General features: G+C 39.8%; 1 protein-coding gene across 4 annotated transcripts in view; it reads right to left on the reverse strand.

The window, feature by feature from the left end:
- Positions 1-21,430, reverse strand: part of CPED1 (cadherin like and PC-esterase domain containing 1) — a 197,735-nt gene that overhangs the window by 108,519 nt on the left and 67,786 nt on the right. For all 4 annotated transcript variants that reach the window (XM_054023380.1, XM_054023391.1, XM_054023399.1 and 1 more), the window contains exons 8-15: positions 16,297-16,439; positions 14,386-14,458; positions 12,269-12,433; positions 9,805-9,909; positions 6,306-6,475; positions 2,411-2,470; positions 1,134-1,201; positions 711-755 (exon numbers count right to left, since the gene is read on the reverse strand). In XM_054023380.1, the coding sequence (XP_053879355.1) occupies positions 711-755; positions 1,134-1,201; positions 2,411-2,470; positions 6,306-6,475; positions 9,805-9,909; positions 12,269-12,433; positions 14,386-14,458; positions 16,297-16,439 (829 nt within the window). The remainder of the gene's footprint in view (positions 1-710; positions 756-1,133; positions 1,202-2,410; positions 2,471-6,305; positions 6,476-9,804; positions 9,910-12,268; positions 12,434-14,385; positions 14,459-16,296; positions 16,440-21,430) is intronic.

The raw sequence follows: 21,430 nt of genomic DNA on the forward strand, positions 1-21,430 counted from the left end.
GCCATGTGTGCACTGTTCTGGGTTTCACATAATTTCACCTGGATATAGCAACAAAGAGGTCTGCCTGTACAATGATATATTTATAGTTGAATGGAATTCTGGATGGCTAATGGTGGTGAGGGATATAAAACAAGTGTAAATGCAGGTTGAAAGGGAAAAAAAACTATTGAGTGTGTGTCTAATTTTATATTTAAGTATTTCATTCTAGATTACAAAAGAACCACAAATATTGTATTCCTGAACAGATATTACTTGATCAGGAAGGGTTAAGCACTGAACTAATATCCTGTATGACCATTGAGCACCCAAAAATTTAAAGTTTAAAAGGCCATTTCATAAGAACAACTGTATACAAAAGGAGAAACTATATCTGTCCTTGAAAAACTGTCTACATGACAGTCAGTGGTATAACCAGAAGAAAAACCATAAGGGCTTTGAGATTAATGAATGTTCAACTATTAACATTAGAATATGAACAAAACAATGTCTAACTTTGTGCTTGAGGCTTACTTTGCATAGCTGACTCATTATTGATGGATTCATAAAAATTCTGGCTACTTAATAAACCATGTTTCATTATTAAGGGCCTAATGGTACTCCATTCCCTAAAGAAAATTGCATACACACTATATAAAATTTGTTAAAGCAGTGCCACCTTTTGCATAAAGTTCACATGTTCTGTCAGTACAAAGATATAGATCTTGACTTACCATGACTGCAATGCCTTTCTTTAGTCTCATTGGAAAAATGCAATTCTAAAGGACAGACAGAAACAATTAACTATGTTCTGCTGTACACATTGCATGCAATCCCTATTTGCAGAACACAAAGAAAACAACCCTCATCCCCCACACATAACTGAATTATACAAATAAAAGGGGACACTTGTATTCATTTCAGTTTGGGCCATATGCTGCCTGCTCTACTCCCACTGGAGTCCATGGAACAACTTTCGTGAGTTAGGCAGATAGAATTCGGCCTTTTATGTTTAGTAAATGAGCCACAACCTTCTAAATGGAAAGTACGAATGTAAGAAACACATCAGTGCATCTGAACCACAGGCATTCCCAGATTTTTGGAACAAACAGGAAAAGCATGTGGTATGTTACAAGTAAACCAGTCTGATGTCCTACCTTTATGATTTTTCATTACGTTGAAAGGAGTTCTTTGTTTAACACCTTCTTTTTCTGGGAAAGAATTCCTATCAATGCAATAGTAAAGATGTTTCTAGATCAATGAGAGGAACAGAACCCATGGAAAACACTTTTTAAAAATTCCTCTCTCCCTTGGCATGGGGCATGATACTGTAGTTTTATGAACAGAAAGATGCACCTTTTGCACTCACATTCCCAATACCAGCAATCTTATCTGAAATGAGCATGATGGAAAACTCACAGCCCGTATAAACAGTAGCCCAGAGCAAGACAAGCAGAAATGAATCTCAAGAAAGCAGCTTAATAGGGAGGGAAAACTGGGAGGGGAAGGGTATCCAAGAACAAAAGTTTTCGGATTGCTTGTTCATTACTTTTTTACCCATTTTTAATATGCACTTCAGCTTACAATTTGTACAAAAACAATTTCTTTAAGACAAGTGAAGACTTGAGTAATTGGCACATGACTGAATTTAGGTTAGTATGGATTTATACATTGGAATGAAGTAGATAAAGTAATATTAGACTATGTACTTGCAAATCCAAAACTAAATTATATGCCTAAAGCTAGAATTCATACACTTTCTTATTTTACCAAATGAAGACTAACTATCTGCAACTACTCAGGAATATGTCAGCAACTTCTAATTTGTTAATTCAGCAGATTTCCTCTTACAATGAGTCAAATCCATTTTTGGACATGACTAGAGGCTGGCAAGGTAAATTTACAATAGACTCTTCCCTATGCAAACACTGTATTAGATTGACAATGAGAAATGACAGATGAAGAGATCCAAAGGGACTCTCCTTGCAGGAGTAGTATGTTTCCCCCAAACATTCCCTTTGAAGTCCTCTTGAAGAATTGCATTGCCAGAGAAGCCTACTGTTCATCAGTTTATGATTTCAAGACATAAATCGACTTTCTATGTGTGTGTGGGGGGGGAGGGGGGAAAGGTGGTGAAATCTTACTTTGTGGCCAACCCCCACAAATGTTTTAATGAGACTTGCAGAAAGGACCATTAAAATGAATCATTGTCAGTCTTACATCAAAACACAAAGAATTCAGGATTATCCCACTGACATAGGAAAAGTGGCAACTAATTTACCTACTGCCAGCACTTAGCGGATCTGTGTATGTGTGTTGGGCTTGTGCTCCCCAGAAACTGCCCTACAGCTGTTCACATTCACAGACTTCTTCAGAGATGGTGTTCACAGATGTAATGATAGGCATTACAAGTTCACTATTTGTTCATTCTCACCTGGGCTTTGACCATTTCATTATGGTCTGAGATGAGTTTCTGGAACTCTTCTTGATTTTCCTGTGGAAGAAGTGCAGAGAATTCACTAACTTCACTGGGGATGTTAACATTGCAAATAAATCATGTAGATGGAAATGTGGATGAGTAATGCTGACCCGTAAACTCCTTTGAGTAGGGTCTTCATTCTCTGGTTTCATGAGCAGTAAGATACAAAATCTAAATCAAGAGGAAATTTTTCAGTGAGCCTCCATAACTGTTCATTTACACATCCATAAGGGGTAACTGGTCGTGCAGTTGCCAATTTGCACATGAAACCATAGATCTTGCATATGGCGATAAGTGGGAACAATTAAGGAGCCCATTAAAAATTTGGCCCAAATCTGTGAAAGCCAGGATAACAGTCCCTATGAACAAAACTCATCAAGGCTATGAACCTCAGGAAAGCTTTAAGTTTAAACAAAATGCTTAAACAGGCTGCCTTGGGATGAAACTTAACTCACATCTTTTCCGTTTGCAAGCATTCACAGCCATTTACATAGTAGGTATGTCTACACTGCCAAAAAAGAAGTGTGTTCCTTACTCGGGTTAGTGAACATGTAGGGGAACCTGGGGTTGAACTAGCTACTAATCCAAGTTAAAGGCCAAGTTGCCGTGTCTTCACTGCTATTTTAATCCCAGTTAAGAACACACTTTTTTTTTTGCCGCATAGACATACCCACAGACACACAGGTGTTGGACAAGTTGAGTAAGCGCAACAATGAGGAACAGAGTCCATGGTTGCTCATGGCAACATTTTTTCATGAGAAAATGCCAATTTGTCACAACTGAAAAATTTCACGGAAACATATTGGCTTCAATTAAATGTTCATTGGGAAGGTTTCTCAGGTTGAAGATGGAATTTCTGGTAAGATAAAGAGACACTCATGAGGGCGCTCCCTGGAAGCTCCAAGTTCAAGTCTCTGCCTGATTTGGAGCAAGGATGTGAACTTGGATCTCCCATACCCCAGGTGACTGCGCTAACCACCTGGCTATCGGCGGGTGCCTCTTTCTGTTTTGACCAGAAATTCGATCCTGGATCTGAGAAGCCTCTCCCACAAAAGTCTGTCAAAACCAAGAGACGGGTCCTGCACCTGATTCTGGCACAGGGACTCAAACCTGGGTCTCCCACATCCCTGGGCTAGAGTCACTCTCCTTCTCCCTTGCTCGCCCAATCAATATTTATTTATAAAAAGCCGAACACTTCTTGCAGGTGAAATTGAGAGAGTCAGCGAATGACTTTATAATTCATTGAATAGACAGGATGCTCAGCTCAGATGTGAAAGACCCAGGTTCAAGTCCGTGCTCCAAATCAGGGAAAGCAGGGATTTGAGCCTGGGTGTCCCACATCCCAACTGAGTGACCTACACGTGGGCTATTGGCTATTCTGGGGATAGCTGCCTACCCCCCATTTGTGATGAAAAAAATTGAAAGAAGTTGGGTTTGTTCCATCTCAGAATGGAACCAAATGTTGAAACTTTAATTTTTGTTGTGAAATAGAAATCTTTTCTTTCCAGCCCTACTTACCACTTCCAAAACACAAATCTCTATTCAGTGAGCTACAGGGACAGTTCCACTAGATTAGCCATTAGAGAGTACAAATATATGAACAGGAAGGCTGACCTGTGCCACATAATAGCAGGTAATGGCACATGCACATATATACACACCTACAAAAATGTCCAACTTCAAGAAAAAAAGAAGTTAAGGGCCTTGCTGAGTGCAAGTGCGTAGTAAAGCCTAGATTAGAACTGAAAGTGTTAAAGGTTGGTATGCAAGGCTAAATATTTTGGCTAACTGGCAAGAGATTATTTCTGAATGTAAGCAGCTGCATCTTTGAATTGCAGTTCATGAATTAGCTAGCAATAATAATAATAATCCTTAGCACTTATATAGCACTGTACTTTGTCAAAGCAACATGAAAACACTAATTACCCCATGTGGTAGGGAAGTATTAATCCCCACTTTACAGAGGGGCAATTTGAGACTCAGAAGATAATTGACTTACAGAAAGCAAGTCATGGGTGACTTGAATGAATCAGTGACAGAGTCAGAATTAGAATTTAGGAATCCCTACAGTATCCCCCTTGTTCAGTGACTATCCTATGACGCTTCTGCAGACAAAATTCCCCAAGTAGGAAGAAATATCTTACTATTTTTATTTGCACAATTACACTGAGAATTTGTTGGATGAAATAAACAGAAACTAGACCTCTCACTATTTCACAATGGATACAATACATGCGCGTCACCTCCATTACCAGTAAGTGAGTTGTACACTTGCACTCAATGTCATTAGCAAGGAGAAAATGAGTATGGAAAATAAATATGAATTTCTTCAATTTTAGAAGAAATATATAGAGTACCAAAATTACAATACCATTATTGTTGTTCTTTCCAGCCAAAAAACTTTGTTAAGATGATGTTAAAATGGAAAGTACACATCATCAACTAAGGAAGGTGGTGGGAATCCATACAAGAATACTGTAGCTAGCAATGATCTAGTAAAAAAAAAAAAAAACTCACTAGGTCTGTCAAGTTAATGCCCGCAATTAACTGAAATCAAAATTAATATGTTAATTTTTGATGCGTTAATCGCATACCTGTGGGCGGGCAGGAGGCAATGGCGGAGATGGGGGGGCTGAAGAAGCCCCAGCCCACAGTTTCCCTGTGGTGGGAGGGAGGGCGAGAGCCCCGAACCCCAAACCCCGAGAGTGGCTGGAGCCCCGTGGGGGCTGGAGTCCTGCACTCCATGCCCTGAGAGGGGCTGATGCCTCACACCCCGTGCAGGGCTGACACTCAGAGCCCCCAGCCCTGACCCTATATTTGAAAATATAGAAAACCCCCAAAATGTTTAAATAAATGGTATTTTAATATTGTTTCACAGTGTGATTAAAACTCTGATTAATCACAATTATTTTTTTTATCTCATGATTAATCATGATTAATTTTTTTAATCACTTCACAGCCCTAAAAATACCCCAAACCTTTGATGAATTTTCTAACACTGATGAACACCTCTGGTATTTTTTAATAAATCATAATTCACAAAACCTTGTGTTTAAGTAACTTTTTTCAGTTTTGGTTGAAAAAAATGTCCCTTTTTCCACTGACAAACAATTAGCTTACATTAAAAATCTGTTTCCACACAGGAAAGGCTGAAGATTTATCCTTATTTATTTATTTATTTATTTATTTATTTCAAGTGAAAGCTTAAGACTACGGCAGTCACGGTCATAATTTAAGCCCACTGCAGTCGACCTGCCATTCTGATATTATTATTTGAAATCTTAATAACATTAAAAGTTAGAGTTGCATTTAGAATTAGATTTTCAGAGGAAGGTGTCTCAAGTGGGGCATCCAAAATCTGTGACAACCCAAAATCACTGGTCACCTCTTAAAATCCTGGCCCAAGTTTTTATCTCCTGCCTTCTTTCTTGTTTTGGCTTCAAAACTGCAGGCAAGGCGAGGGAGACCCTTTTGTATTCTAGTAAACATCCCTATTTTCAGGGTATAGTAATTCAGAATATTCACTTCAAATCTGCTAGAAAAATTCTACCCCCCTCCCTCCACACACACACACACACACACACACACATTAATTTTGCCACCAATAATCCTGTGTGTTAGAAGGGGGAGAAAAGGGGCCCAAACTGGATTTATCTGGAAATTCAGTTCAACCTTAACAATGGAATACCTCCCAACACACCATAATAAGACACGCTGAGCCAGTGCCTTGGCTGGTGTTAATTGGCATAGCCCCTCTTAAGTCAAAAGCTCCCCTAAAGTCAGTGGAGCTACACTGGGTTCCACCAGCTGAGGATCTGGCCCTAGAAATATTATCCAATAGCCATCTTACCATCCTGAAAGATTTGGACGCGCCTCTGTTTTCATGAACTGGAACTGCTCAAGTAAATTGGAAAGAAACCAATGTACTGTCAGGACTGACCCAAGCTTTCCCATAGGGTCTACCATGTGATAAACATCATGCAGCAAAGTTTGAATCTTGGGTACAGAAGATGGGAAAAGCTGCAAAGAGAGAAAGTTGATATGGATCAGATTAATAAAGGCAAAACCACTTTCTCGTAGATTTTCCTTTTATATCTCTGACTAAATCACATATCGGGGTCTGATCCTGCAAACCGTTACAATAGGTGAGATGCATACTATATATGTAAAACATAACAAGGAAGCTAAGAAAAATTAGGAACAGATTACATGGGTTTAATAGAACATCCTAGCATTCATATTAAGATACATTCCCAAAGTTATACTGATTATCGTGTCTTGCAAAACCATGCTTACTGGTACCGAAACAGAAGCCTTATCTCTCAGTCTTCTGTGTCCTTGCTCTCACCTGCTTATTTGACTCTCAAATGGAGATGACCTCTTCCCTGCCCCAAAAGACCATGCCACAGACCTTGCCATCACTAAGCACAGCTCCCTTTCTCATATTTCATTACTGAATTTGCTCTTTGTGGCTACCAACTCATTTCCTGTACCGTCATTCACCTCCATCTGTCCCATGACCTTCCAGGACCTTCAATCCCTTAATGCCCATGATTTCTCATACTCTGTGTCCCAATACTTGCTCCTCTTCCTTTGCCTCCATTGATCAGTTGTTAAGTCCATTCACACCACTCTCTCTATCCTTGACTCCTTTGTCCCTCTTTCCCCACATATAATTTGCCCATCAATCCCTGACCTTGTTGTTCATCCTGCCTCTCTGGCGGAGATCCAGACACCATGCAGCCTTCCTACACACAGATTTGTCCTCTGAGCCTTCTGTTCTACCACCTTTCTTGCCCAGCAGCTCTGCCTCTCCCTTATTGAGTCCCATGCCTATAAACCCAAACATTTATTAATGGCCACTGACTCCTTCCTAAAACCTTCCTCTCTCCTACATCCTCCACCCTCTATGCACAGGATCTCACTGACTTCAAGAAGAAAACTGACAACATCTGTCATGACCTCCCTACTCCTTCCCCACTCTCCCTCTCCTCCTTTTCATCCCCAGCACCCTTTTTCTTCTGTCACTAATGGGTCTTGTACTTTCTCCAATCCCTTCACCTGCCCCACCTCTGCACCAATGTCATTCCTTCCTCCATCTCACCCTTAACCTCTCACTGTCCTCTGGTTCCTTCCGCTCCAAGTACCAGAATGGTCTGGTTCCTCAATTCTCAAAAAACTGATCCTTGGAACTATTACTTTTGTGAACTACCACTCCAGCTCCCTCTCTCTTTACCTCTAAAATCATTGAATGACCATTTACAACCATTCCCGCAGTTTCCCCTCCTCTAACTCTATTCTAGACCCCCCTCTCCACCCCAGCGAATACATACCCAACAAACATTTCCATTCATCTCTTCCGACCCAAATCTCAGCAGCTGTACTCCATGCTCATTCTTCTGGATCTCTCCACTGCCTTTAAAACTGCTGATCACTCCCTATTCCTTGACTCCCTATCCCTCTTCGGCTTTTTTGGTACTATTCTCTCTTGGAATTCTTCCTACCCATCTGATTGGTCCTTCAGAATCTTTCCTCCTCCCCCACACCCTCTTTGGGGGATTCCCTAAGGATCTCTCCATGGTAGCCTCCTTTTTTCCCCATTACACATTAAGTGCATTATCTGCTCATACAGTTGCAGCTATGATAGCTATGCTGATGACTCCTAATCTATCTCCCTCCTTCCAATCCCTCATCTCATGCCTCATTCTGCCTCTCTGACATTTCTTCCCAGGTTTTCCTCATTTCATCCCTCAACCACCTCCTCTCCATCCTTCCCAACACCCACATTGCCCCCACCTCTCCCTATGGAATGTGGCCTCCAAAATGATTTTCTTACTATGTCATTCTGACCATGTCACCCCCTCTTTAAATTCATAGACTCATAGATTCTAGGACTGGAAGGGACCTCGAGAGGTCATAGAGTCCAGTCCCCTGCCCGCATGGCAGGACCAAATACTGTCTAGACCATCCCTGATAGACATTTATCTAACCTACTCTTAAATATCTCCAGAGATGGAGATTCCACAACCTCCCTAGGCAATTTATTCCAGTGTTTAACCACCCTGACAGTTAGGAACTTTTTCCCAATGTCCAACCTATACCTCCCTTGCTGCAGTTTAAGCCCATTGCTTCTTGTTCTATCCTTAGAGGCTAAGGTGAACAAGTTTTCTCCCTCCTCCTTATGACACCCTTTTAGATACCTGAAAACTGCTGTCATGTCCCCTCTCAGTCTTCTCTTTTCCAAACTAAACAAACCCAATTCCTTCAGCCTTCCTTCATAGGTCATGTTCTCAAGACCATCTAATCATTCTTGTTGCTCTTCTCTGGACCCTTTCCAATTTCTCCACATCTTTCTTGAAATGCGGTGCCCAGAACTGGACACAATACTCCAGCTGAGGCCTAACCAGAGCAGAGTAGAGCAGAAGAATGACTTCTCGTGTCTTGCTCACAACACACCTGTTAATACATCCCAGAATCATGTTTGCTTTTTTTGCAATCTCTCCACTAACCCCCTCCCATCTTCTCCATTGCATTAAATTAAAACTTCCTGTCCTCACCTTTGAGGTCCTACATAACTCTACCGCCCTTAGCTATCTGACCTCATCTTTTAACACATCACCTCTTGCCTATTTCACTACTAATGCCAGCCTTGGGGCCACATTAGTTCATTTTTCTCTTAAGTGTCTTCAAGCCTTCTATCATGCCCTACACATTTCCGACCTACTTGATTCATCAAGCCCTTTCCCTCTCTCATTTGTATACCTCAGAACACTCACCTTTTCTGTGAGCTCCACGAGAAATGAGTCTGACATTCTCTCTTACCCAGTTATCCTCCTTGTTTTTATTTTAGGAAGAACTGGCAGAATCCACAAGACATATGCATGACCAAACTGAGTATCCACATGATGTTATTGCTGTAAACTTCATCCTTTCCCATTCCATCCTCTCTCCCTGTTTGCTGCCCCCCTCTGCATCACACCATCACCTCATAGCTAAAGCATAGGCAGCAATATTGCAGTTACACATGTACTAAACTTTAGGCACCTGATAGCATCCTTCTGAAAAATTAAAAAGCTTGTGATGTACTACAATTCTGTTCTGTCGTATCGTTATTAAATCAATCATGATTTTATGATGTCTTAAAGAAAAGTACCTGGATTCTGACCACTTTAACAGTTATTTCAATAAGAAATAAGAAAATAAATCCAAAATGTTTTCAAAGATTTAAAAAGTAGAAACACTTTCTTCTTAAATAACTTACAGTTGAACTACTATATCCCTCCAATGATATCACATCAAAGGAAATTGCACAATACCAAAAAAATATACAATAATAATGTTTACTTTACCAGTTCAAATTGTCCCATACTCTTCAGCTCTTTTATAAAATGAATCATTGAATTTATCTCTTCTAAAGACAGACATTGCTCATATTCCTTCCGGTAGTTTTCCTCCTGCAAAAGAAAAGACAGCAGTAGCTGGTGTACTAGGTGTACATCTACACTGCAAGTGGATGTGCGATTGCAGCTTGTATAGGTATACCCAAGCTAGCTTTGATCTATCTAGTGCAGCTAAAAATAATAGTGAAGATGCAGTGGCACAAGCTTCAGTGTAGGATGTACAAGTCCACCTGGAAAACCTGGGTATGTGTCCCTGCCAGGATCATTGCCACCGCATCTTCGCTGCTATTTTTAGATGCTCTAGCTAGTTTAAAGCTAGCATGGGTATGTCTATATGAGCTGCAATCACACGTCCAATTGCAGTGTAGACATACCCTGGGGATGAGAGAGCCATCAGCTTGCTCAAATCATAGGAGAATAACACTGCTGTCAATCCCAGGGAAGGTGTTTACGACCATAGTACTGAATTGATTGAAATACTGTTTCAACCCAAAAATGAGGGACAGTCACTGTGGTTTCTGTACAGATCAATCTACAATCCATGCCACACATGCTGTGCATGTTACTGAAAAATGACTAGAACAACAAAAGGAAGTTAACAACATGTGTATAGACTTTACAGCCGCTTTTGACTCAGTGCATCCATCAGCACTGTGGATACTGCTACACTAGCAGGGTGTGCCTGAGGACACAGTGTGGCGAGTGGAGGAACTGTACCACCACACATTTAGCTGTGTGAGGGTCAATGGCTGTATTACAGACTGGTTTCCAGTTGAGTCAGGAGTAGGCCAGGGATAAATTCTCTTGCCTATATTATTTAATGTTCTAATAGATGATCTGATGGCAAATTGATTGAGGCCAAAGTAGAAGGTGTGAAATTTAAAGATTGGTCTTTAGAAGCTCTCGATTATGCGGATGATATAGCCGTACTAGGAGAGACTACTGACCAACTACAACTGATGCTGGAAGACTCTGAAAAACTGCAGAATCTATGGGACTTAAGATCAATGGTGATAAAACCAAACCTATGTATGCCTCTTATAAGATGGAAACAAATGACCTGCTGACACTGCATGTAGATGGCACTGACACTGAATGGGTGAATAGTTTAATTTATCTGTGTAGTTGATTGACAGCAGAAGGTTCTATATCCGAAGTCACAGGTCAGATAAATCTTGCATCAATGGCATTTCAGCATCTTTAAAGGCCTATCTTTAGCTGATTGGATGTCTGTGTGACAACTAAGACAAGAGTGTCCAATGTAAAAGTGATGACAACTTTTTTATATGGAGCAGAAACATGGCCATTAATAACAACTGAGGAGAGGAAAGAACAGTTTTCAGCATCAAAACTTACAGCGTGTTCTTAACATCTGTTGGTTAGGTTTGATTTTGTCACAAATAAGGAGATACTTAGACAATCCCAGCAAGTTGCAGTCTTGCACCAGCTGAGAACAAGACGACTGCAATGATGGGGTAATGACCAGTGTAGAGAAGATGGTATGATTTTATAGGTTTAAAAAGCAACAGTCAAAGGAAGCTGAGCATGCAGCCAACCATGAATCAGGCTGAAAGATGCAATTTTGAGGAATTTAAGAAGTCTAAATCTTCCCATAATGACTCTTGCTGAAAGAAGCAGACTTGCAGGGAACATTCAACATGGTAGTCCACGCTACACACCATCACCACAGCTATATCATAGCCATGTGAATCTGCTGCTGCTGCATACCCTAGGTGGAGACCAATTTGCTTTGGCTATATTTAGCTGGTACGTAGTCCCTTGGGCACCATACCCCGCTGGTGAAAGTTAGAGCAGCCCTAGCTGCACTAACCTGAGCCAGGGCTGGAGCAAAGAATTGGGGAGACCAAACAAGCTCCCTGATAGCTCTTCCTTCTTCCAAGTCTGCTCTGTTCAATGTTAGTTTGGTGTAAGAGAGAATCTGGTGAGAGATAACTAGCACAAAGGGATGTGTAGTATTTGTAGAGAAATATGATGTGCTGAAATTTGACTGTTTTGCATTTTATAGATCATTTGAAATTAGTTCTGTATTCACAAACATTTCACAAAAGCTGTATACTAAAAAGGGAATTTGGTCCCATTATTAAGCAAAAGTGCTTTTACTTGAAAACACACAGAATTTCACACTATTGCAGCTTTGAAAAAGTGAACTCTTGAGAGTTGGAAAATGAAAAAAAAGAAAAAAGAAAAAAAGAAAGAAAATTCCATGCAAGGTGTCATCATAATATGTTTTCCACAGTTTCATACCACTCTGACTAGCCCCAAAAAGTTCTGATTGAACAAATATTTCATTTTGTACTTTAGAAAAAAACCCTCAAAGAAAAGGTTATCATTTAGAATTAAATATTTTCAATTAATTTGTAATAAGAAAAATGTTTATGAAATCCATTCTTACCTTAATCACAGCTAATTTGTAAATGTTCTGTAAAGCCTCAAAGACACTGGAAGTTGAAGACTTATTAGACAAGAGAAACTTGAACGTATCCTCAAGAAGAAATTCTTTTACAGTTTGGTCCTCAAAATTCAAGTCATCAACTTGAAAGTCAAAGTGTTCATGCACCTTGAAAAAAAAAAAGAATTAACGTACAGTTTTTATATCAAATCCAGTGCTCCCTGATATATCTAAGCTGGATTTATTTATTTATTCAAAGGAATCATAAAGGGCATGAATAAAAAAGGAATCAAATGCACACAGATGGTAAACAAATAAAGTAGTAGTATTTTACATATGTATATTACTTCTGATACAATAAGCAGAATTGTAACACAGCAAATACTGTACTTCATTTTCTGTAACAATTACACATCATAGTGTTTGCTGACCTCTAGTGCACTGAGAAGAGCATAGCACTGTCATATAAATTAATGTTTTTGAAGCCTACTTTTAAAAAAATGTCCAGCCTTTTTATATATATATAAAAAATTAAAGAGTGAAGATTGCTAAGTGACTACATGCTATACACAAAACTCAAGTTCTTAATGCTTAGTAACTTGAATAGTTAAGGACATAAATTTTACATTAGACATAACAAACAATCGCATCATTTCTATCAATCATAAAGAAATTCATTTTACAACCCTAACACAACTGCAACTCACATCCATCAGGGTTTATATATAACATTCTTGTTTTCTTTACTTCTGTATCCAAATGTGCTTAAGAAATACGGTATTAATATCTGTTAATATTTAGTAGCTGACAGTAGATCTCTTTTAGAAGTACTTATAATTGCTTTTTTTTAGAATAATGTTGTTACACATATTTTCATAGGAAAGCATTTATCACTAGTGATTTACTAGAACATGATCTAAAATATGTATTTATTTTGACTTCCATTTGAGGGCGATCAAGAAGTGTCTATAGCATGTAGAAAGAATTTCTGTTTTCAAAAGGGTTTTGATTTGAGGATTACTGATGAAAGTACTATATTTATTTAGAGTCCAACTTGAAGTTATTAAGTTGTGATGAAATATGCATTTCTTTATACTTGATAAGAACAATGTCTTTATATTTATTTTGTGGACAGTGCAAGGTTTACTATGTCTACTCATTTCTTTGCATTTTGTAGATGATGTAATAGGAAACTACACCCATTTCACTTAGCAACCTAAATTGATTATTTTTAATCAAGATTTATTTTTTAAATTTTGTTTCTGGAACATCCCTGGGTATTTTTAAAATATATTTTTCCTTTTATTTTCTTTTGTGCAGACAAAAGAAGACACAGCTTTTTTAAATTCCCTGAAGCAGTGCAAAACAGCTGGAAAGCTGCCCTAAAGGGACAGCCGAGAATTCCTCTGATGGAGGGGGAATAGTAGGTGGTACAAAACTGGCATAATGGGCTCTCCACCACATTCCTCTTCCTCATGGTGTAGAGGGTATGTCAGGGTGGTCTGGAAAGCGGAAGGCAGCATGATGGAGGTCAGAGTATGTTATGTTCCATAGATCTTTGTAGGCATAATGGCCTCTAGGGGAGCAGTACAAGCCAGCACAATTTAGGGCAGCATTTAGACTTGCACTGGGAGACATTTCAGCCATTCCTGAGACCTCGGCCTCCTCCAGTCACCTATGCCAAGCTGTGCTCTAAGATTGAGCCCCATTCCACAGCCAGTCCCTGCTCCACTAGGCCACAATACCTTCTAGCCAGGTTGTTTACTGATGTTGTTGAGATCTTAGTGCTGTAGATGTCAATATTATTCCATAGTCCCTTAACAACTCTTCCACTCCCAAGACTCCACTTACTAATGTATTCACACATTTATTTGTACATTTGTGCATAGTTGCTTAGAGGTTTGGGGGCAATCATCAATGACAATTCTCTACTGTACTTTTCTTTTTAGTCTATGCTCTTTTGGGAAGGGCCAGTTCCTTCCTTTGGGTTTGGAAAGCTACGAACCCCAGGGGAAACAATTAAAAAAATACTGAAAATAAATCCCCTCCATCCATCTGATCACTTACTTGCTTTAAAAAATATTACACATTTAAAAAAAATGTGATTGGCACTTGCTTACCTCAAGAACTACTGGATACATGGAGGTGTTGAACCCAATGTCAAAGGTTAACATTTGAAAACATAGACTGCATCTGAAATAAAACATGACAAGAATATGGCATGTGAGATAACTGTAAAAGAGAAAAAGTCAATAAAGTTACATGCAGATAGGTTTAGATCCTCAGCTGGTGAAAATCAGCACAGTTTCGTTGACTTAAATGGAGTGATGCTATTTACACCAGCTGAGATGCTGGCCTATCGACTTCAAGCCATTAGGTTGATTTTCACTGTTGTTTCTTTTAACAGACCAAGTAAAATGGGTTATGTGTTAAAAATATTGTAACAAATCCATGGCCACCTAGGACCGGACAGTGAGAGAGAGGACAGAACCCTGTTCCTCTAGCAATGGAGTAATGGAGAGCCTCCATGACTGTAAGCAATGTAGTACTTCTGATACATAGATTAACAATACTGATCCCATCCAGTAGAGAGAAGTTATACACACACACACTGGCCAATTTTTAACTTTACTTTAAAGATATAGTTAAACACAGTCTTGCCCACCACTCATTCCCTATCCAATTTAGCAGTAGCTGCACTGAGAAATGCCACTCTTATCCATTGTTGTTGCTTCAGAAGCCCATTATTTTACTCTGAGACCTAATACACCACCAGATGCACCAAGCAGAGCAGAGACAGGGGATGGAATGGGGATTTCTAATGTTATGGGGTCTTTTTAATCTAGGCATTCCTCTGTTAATGTTAGTGCATTCAGTGGTACATGAGGGTTTCTAAGTGTGTTGGGGGAGGGGAACGATATAGGGGGAGGAAGTGCCTGCTGGAGAGTGTGGGGTTCTGCAACTGGATGGATGATGTTTTGGGGAAAATAGATGTTACATAAGGGTGAGTATGTAGCAAAACTCATGAGTTTCATTGTGACCCCAATGGTCTTTGCTGCAATTGCGTGGTGGGATTTTGGATTCATACGAGCCTGGAACTACATGAAAACTTGGATGTCCCATAAAACAGCCAACCCATCAATTTGATTTGTTGAAATGATGTGAACCAAAACTAGCTGGTTTTGCACAACTCTTAAAATAACTCTATATTTATAGTCACAGCATCTCTCTCTATCACACACACAATATATTCTATAAAGTTTTGTTCCTACTACTTTAGGACAAATCATGAGCTTTATTTCTGCTCAACAACTAGGTCCTAAGGTAGCTGTATAAAACATGTATATTTACTATAAAAAAGTCAAGTATCTGGTTCATACAAAACTAAAAAATCCAGTAGGAATGACTGCAATGACTTAATCATCCAATAAAAAAGTGATACAGTATTATTAAGGCATATTTCATGAGGTGTAATACTTAGAACAGTATTCTAAAATTGTGCTAATATTCAGATCAGTTGCAATTACCTGCTCCAGCCCTGGTTATAGCTGCCAGGGGCTGCTCTAATTTGTACCAGTCAGCTACAGTCCCCAAAAGACCATATGCCAAATGGAGACAGCTGGAGCACAATAAGCTTCAGCAACTCACTCTTTCATCCCTCAACACCCTCTACATCAGGGGCTCAAAGTAGGGAAGCACAGGAGACAGCTATGCCAGCTTCACATCCTTTGGAAACTCCCCCATTTATGGGAGGTTTCTGCTTGCTTTGTGCTGCCTGAGCAATACAAAAGAAGTAGAACAGGACACAGAATCTGACTTTTTTTGAAATATGATGTTTGGCCCTCAAGTTGAGAAAGTTGGATGCCTCTGCTGTTTAAGCTCTCTATTCGCCAAACACATTATTTCACTCTAATACCAAGTAAGAAATATCAGTTTCTTTGTTACAGCAGAATCTATGTACTCAACTACTTTCCATAATATTCTAAAGAACTTGACAATAACTTAGCATTTATTTATTGGTAGCTTCTTACCTACTGAAGGTCTTTGGTCCCACGTTGGGTGATTCACTGAATGCCTCAGCTACCAGTAAGAGTTTACTTATCGTTTCTTTCATATTATCAAAGGCTTGCTGAGGGGAACTGGATTTGAAGAATGTCTCAAAAAATCTTTGTAGCTGTGAAAGATGTTACACAAATTCTTAAATACTTATCCTACTATACTTTTAAGGACCATACATTAAAAGGCTTGCAGATGTCAAAATTGCATAAGAATGCCAGCTTTATTTTCTACCAGGTCCCACATTAAATGAAGAATGAAATTAAATGTTCTCTCGGTATTCTAGCAGAGAAGTTATTTGCATTTATAAAGAAGCAAATCTGAAATAAACTGTGAATTAATTGGTACCAGAAGGCACTGCATTTAGACACAGAAGTCCCACAGCCCAAATTCATTTTTATAAAACATTTTGCTATTAACATATTACATGAAGTGGAAACTTCTCATGTTTAGTTCTGCTGCAGTAGAAAAACTTGACAGCAGCAACATATTCAAAGCCAAATCCTTTCTTCTTGGTAACATATTGGGCCAAATGCTGATGTCTTCCCCTTTGGCTATGAGCCATGAGCCTGAGTAAACAAGCTTCATGCAGAGGATGGAAGAGCAGTCAGGGTGAAAGCAATCTTTCCCCCACCGACACCCCATCATGTAGCCAGCCACATCATTACTAATACAACAATCCATGTAATAGTGATGGGGCTCCTGCATATGCCTTACATGAGGAGTTTAGCCCCAGGGATCCCCAAATTGGCATATCCACTGGCCTGTACACCACTGCCCCCTCAACTTACTCCCACCACTCACCCAAATCCACCCTTCCCATCACAGCAGAAAGAGGGGTAATGGAGCAGAACACAGGAGGAGCACAGTTCCCCCACATAGTGGGACCAATACAATTCTTGCTGATTTTAGGGGTGTTTGGGCTTACAGTGGAAGGAGCTGCATTTGGCCCATCGTTACAGTGCAGTGATATTATAAGTACTTTTGCTTCAGGGTAAGTCATGAAAAAATGAATGAATTGGCTAAACCAACAATAACATGCTTTTTCTTATTCCTCTTTGGTGTTAGATTAAACAAACCAACCGAACAACCTCCAGTCATGTTAAATAAGCGTTGTGTGGGCTCAGTGACACAAATTATTTCATTCTACTGTACTTCTCAAAAACACACACAGAGTTTTGAATATTCAATTAAAGGCCTGAAAGGCAGACGACATATGATTTAATCAAATACTTCCCATTTGCAATCTTCACGCATGCATGCTCATGGATAGATCAGACGTGTGGCACAACTAGGGCTTTAGCTTGTTTACATTTAATTATTCCCTTGAGCTAGCTTCTGCTCCTGGATATTCTTTACGAATGAATTTGTGGGGACAGATTCTGGGGCTGGCTATGGTCCCTTTGTGCCACCAAAGCAACCCAAAGGCCCGTAAAGTCGCTGTAGCTGAGGATTTCCATGACCTGGGATAGAATTGTTCTAGACATCTCTACACTGCCCTCTTCTATCCCCAACCCCAGTTTAGAGCCACATCAGGGGTGTGTTGAGGAGATGATGTGGCCAGAGAGTGCTGTACTCTTGAGATCACTGGCTGGCATAACTGGGGTTTGTTGCAGCCAGGTACAAACTGTAGCAGCCCTGCTGGAATCTCAGTACAGGAGGCTCTTTGGGAGCCTCCACTCAACACATCAGCAGTGTGAAGGGGCCAGCCTAAAGACCTGATTGATTAGGCAGCAGGCTGAGAAAGGAGCTGGACCCTCTGTCCCCAGAGCCCTGCTTTGCTAGATGACTGGAAGGAAATGCCACTTGCGGCCAGCCCACCTGCCAATGGAGAAGCAGAACTGCTACAGAGCAAGAGCTCAGCTCTACTCAAGCAAGGACAGGGAAGGGGTTTGCAGGCCACCTGATTGTCTCTGGGAGAAAGCTACAGGGCATGGACAGATAGCATGCATTGCTGCTGATGGAGGGAAAAAGCCTAATCACAGCCAGACCCCAGCACTGGGAGATTGATCCAGACAGCAAATCAGGTGCACAGACATAGCCAAGCTGGGAGAGCAGTCCAGAAGCAGCCCTGACCAAGATGGTGACCATGGGGACAGATTCCTTGAGAGGCAACCAAGCCTAGGACTGCGAGCTCACACTACAGTGATAGAGGCAGGAGGTACTCTATTGTAAAATGGAGCCTGGAGGGCCATTTGGACTAGTTGTTAAGTTAGGGCTATTTTGTTATTTAAGTGTCAAGGACTCATATTAAGGTTGGGGTTATACATGTGACTTCTCATAGCAACTCTTTGCTAGTCCCTTTTACTAATTGTGGTTGTGTCCTTCCTGGCAAGGTGGCAGATAAAGTCATTGGCCTTGAACATGGGTGCAGCATTTACTTCTGGTTAAGTTCCTGCCTCTTCAGAGGTTGTGGAAAAAAACAAGAGCTTGGGGTTCGGTGAGGGGCAAGTGGGGTTCTCTACCCTACCGTACGTGGCATTAGCAAATATAAAGCCTGTCAAAGGCAAGATACATTTGTTCAATGTCCTAGTACAGGCACCTTCATAGGCAACTGGTTTGGAATGTGGTATCAAAACAGAAATAAGAAAAGGTACAGAACAGGTTAAGAACCAGTACGAACTGGTGGGTTGGATCTTAGGTGACGTAGAATCTACTTTCTAACTTTTAAGCAACCCTGCAATAAATGTATGTTGTATGGGAGGATGTATGTTGAAGAATACCTTTTATGCAAGGAGAACATGTTGTGAGATAAGAATTGCTTCCCGAAGGGAGGACATATATGTCTCCTTTTCATATTGTTGGCTACATTTTAAGCAATAATGGGCTGGAATATGGAGACAGCTTGGCAAACCAGAGTGCCAGGGTCACAGTGCTCCACTGTGCAGTGATCCCACTGTAGTTTCACTGCTAACGGGATATGCATAGCTGCAGAGGCTTTATTATGTGACAGTTTTTTCTTTGAAAATGTCTGAGTGTTTTATTTTAGTGAAGAATAAGTTCTTCTTAATAGGATACATTTTTTTCCAACATAAACCTTTCTACCTCTAGTTAGCTTTCCTGCATTTGTTCCTTTTATTTTTCACCACATGGAAAATAGCTATGCTTAATGATATTTCTTTGCCAAGTCCACACAATTTGTGTATTTATGTGTACACACACACACACACACACACACACACACACACACACACGCCTCTTTGAGAATACATTAGGAAAAACCAGGATAATGAATGCATCTCCCAACCTACAGATTGGATCTGTGCAAAAAGGCCAAAGAAACGTATTCCACAATAATTCTATCCCCAGTACTGCACACTGCCACACATAGATCTATCTACACATGGTCTTCTACCTACAGTGATTGATGAATCATTGTCAGTAGAAAAAGTTGTAACATGTAATGGGAGAAAAATGTACCCATAATCAAAAACAATGGTTCCAGAATACACCACAGAGAAAAAAGTGCAGTAATTTATCATTAGTTTATAGTGCTGGCTATTGGATATGTCTATTTATTCTAGCCCAGATTTATTATTATGTGATGCCATTTTCCTGTACCTTTGACATAGCACTTGATGAAGGTGGAAACCAAGACATTATTCAACTATTTTGTATAGTAAATTTCCTATTTGTGCATATTTTTCTTACATAAACTAGTTTTAAAGGAGGACTGTTAATAGATTAAGCCACAAATTTATCCTACCTAAAGTTTGTTTTAATTCATTTAAGTGGAAAATGTTCTCTGAGTATCATTTTATTTTAAACTATCCACTTATTTAAGTGGTTACTAGTAATTCCTGAGAATGTTTTCTAAATTTCTGCTGGTGGGGAGGAAGTGAAAAAAGGCTTCTAACAACCTTTCCTCTAATGATCTCCATTGACTTTAATGTACTTTGAGTGGGGACTGGAATAACTATGGCCTCCTAATCATGGTCCTGGCTTTTGGAAATGATGATCTGGAACAGCAGTGGTGACCCACCAACAGGATTCCTCATGGGTCCTCTTGTTCCTCGGGGGAAGACATGGGCCTTCCCAAAATACCGTTATTGGAGAAGGTTGGGGGCAAACTTCCAAGGATTCTGTTTCTGGAAGGGGAAATATAATTCCCAATAATAAGCAGCTGCTTCTCACTAGGTTTTGGGGTGGCCTGGACTTCTACCATTAAAGATATGCCTCCTGGAAGTTTGTAAGTGAGGAAAAGAGCATAAAAAAGTGAGTTAGGAGGGTCAGATGATAATCTTACTTTCCTGTCTAAAATACACTCTCACTTAAAATGTTGGAATTGTTTAGAGGTAGTGGGTGGGAAGAGAGAGAGGTGGTTTTTGACTTTAGAACCAAACAACTATGGCAACATTACAAATGAAGGCCCTGATCCTGCAAGCGCATATGCGAGTGCTTAACAACATACAGTAGTAAAATTAGGCACAGGCATAAGTGTTTGCATGATCAGGGCCTAATTTCATTTATACCACAAGCTTAATTCAAAACCCAATCGAGAGTTAAGGATACCTAGAGTTCTTTTACATCTGCTTCTGCCAAAGAAATAAAGGAAAAAATTGGGTAATTAAAACACCCTTATAAAATAAAATGAGGGGGGGAGGAATATTGAAAGTTTCTGTTGTGTCAGAAGTTTTGCTCTTTACTTACATGTATGTTTTAATTCTATTTTACATTAAAAATTATTTTTGGAAGGTCCTGAGGCAATATCCAAAGAGGCCACATGAGGGCAATATTATAACCTGATTTTCACAATGTGCAGCTCTAAGTGAGATCCCCAAATCATATTAGAAGGCATATTTCCTGAGAGCATACTGTTCCAGTTTTGTTTGCACATATGTTAACTTGGAAAAAACATCTTGTTTATTAAAATTTTCAAATGCATAATACACAAGAGACAATTTCAATGGTTGGTAATTTTGGCTTACACCATGGAACTGTTACACAACAGCAACTAACTTCAATAAGTTCTTTTTAGTGTGCTGCATGCTTTGAAAGTTACTTCTGAACAATATTTTAAGATGAGCATCTAAAGTTGCATGAGTTCACAAAATGTGTAATTAGACCCAGAAAACTATTATGCACATAACTACCCGTTTTGCATGTGCA

Source organism: Malaclemys terrapin, chromosome 1 (assembly GCF_027887155.1).
Source record: "Malaclemys terrapin pileata isolate rMalTer1 chromosome 1, rMalTer1.hap1, whole genome shotgun sequence".
NCBI lineage: Eukaryota > Metazoa > Chordata > Testudines > Emydidae > Malaclemys > Malaclemys terrapin.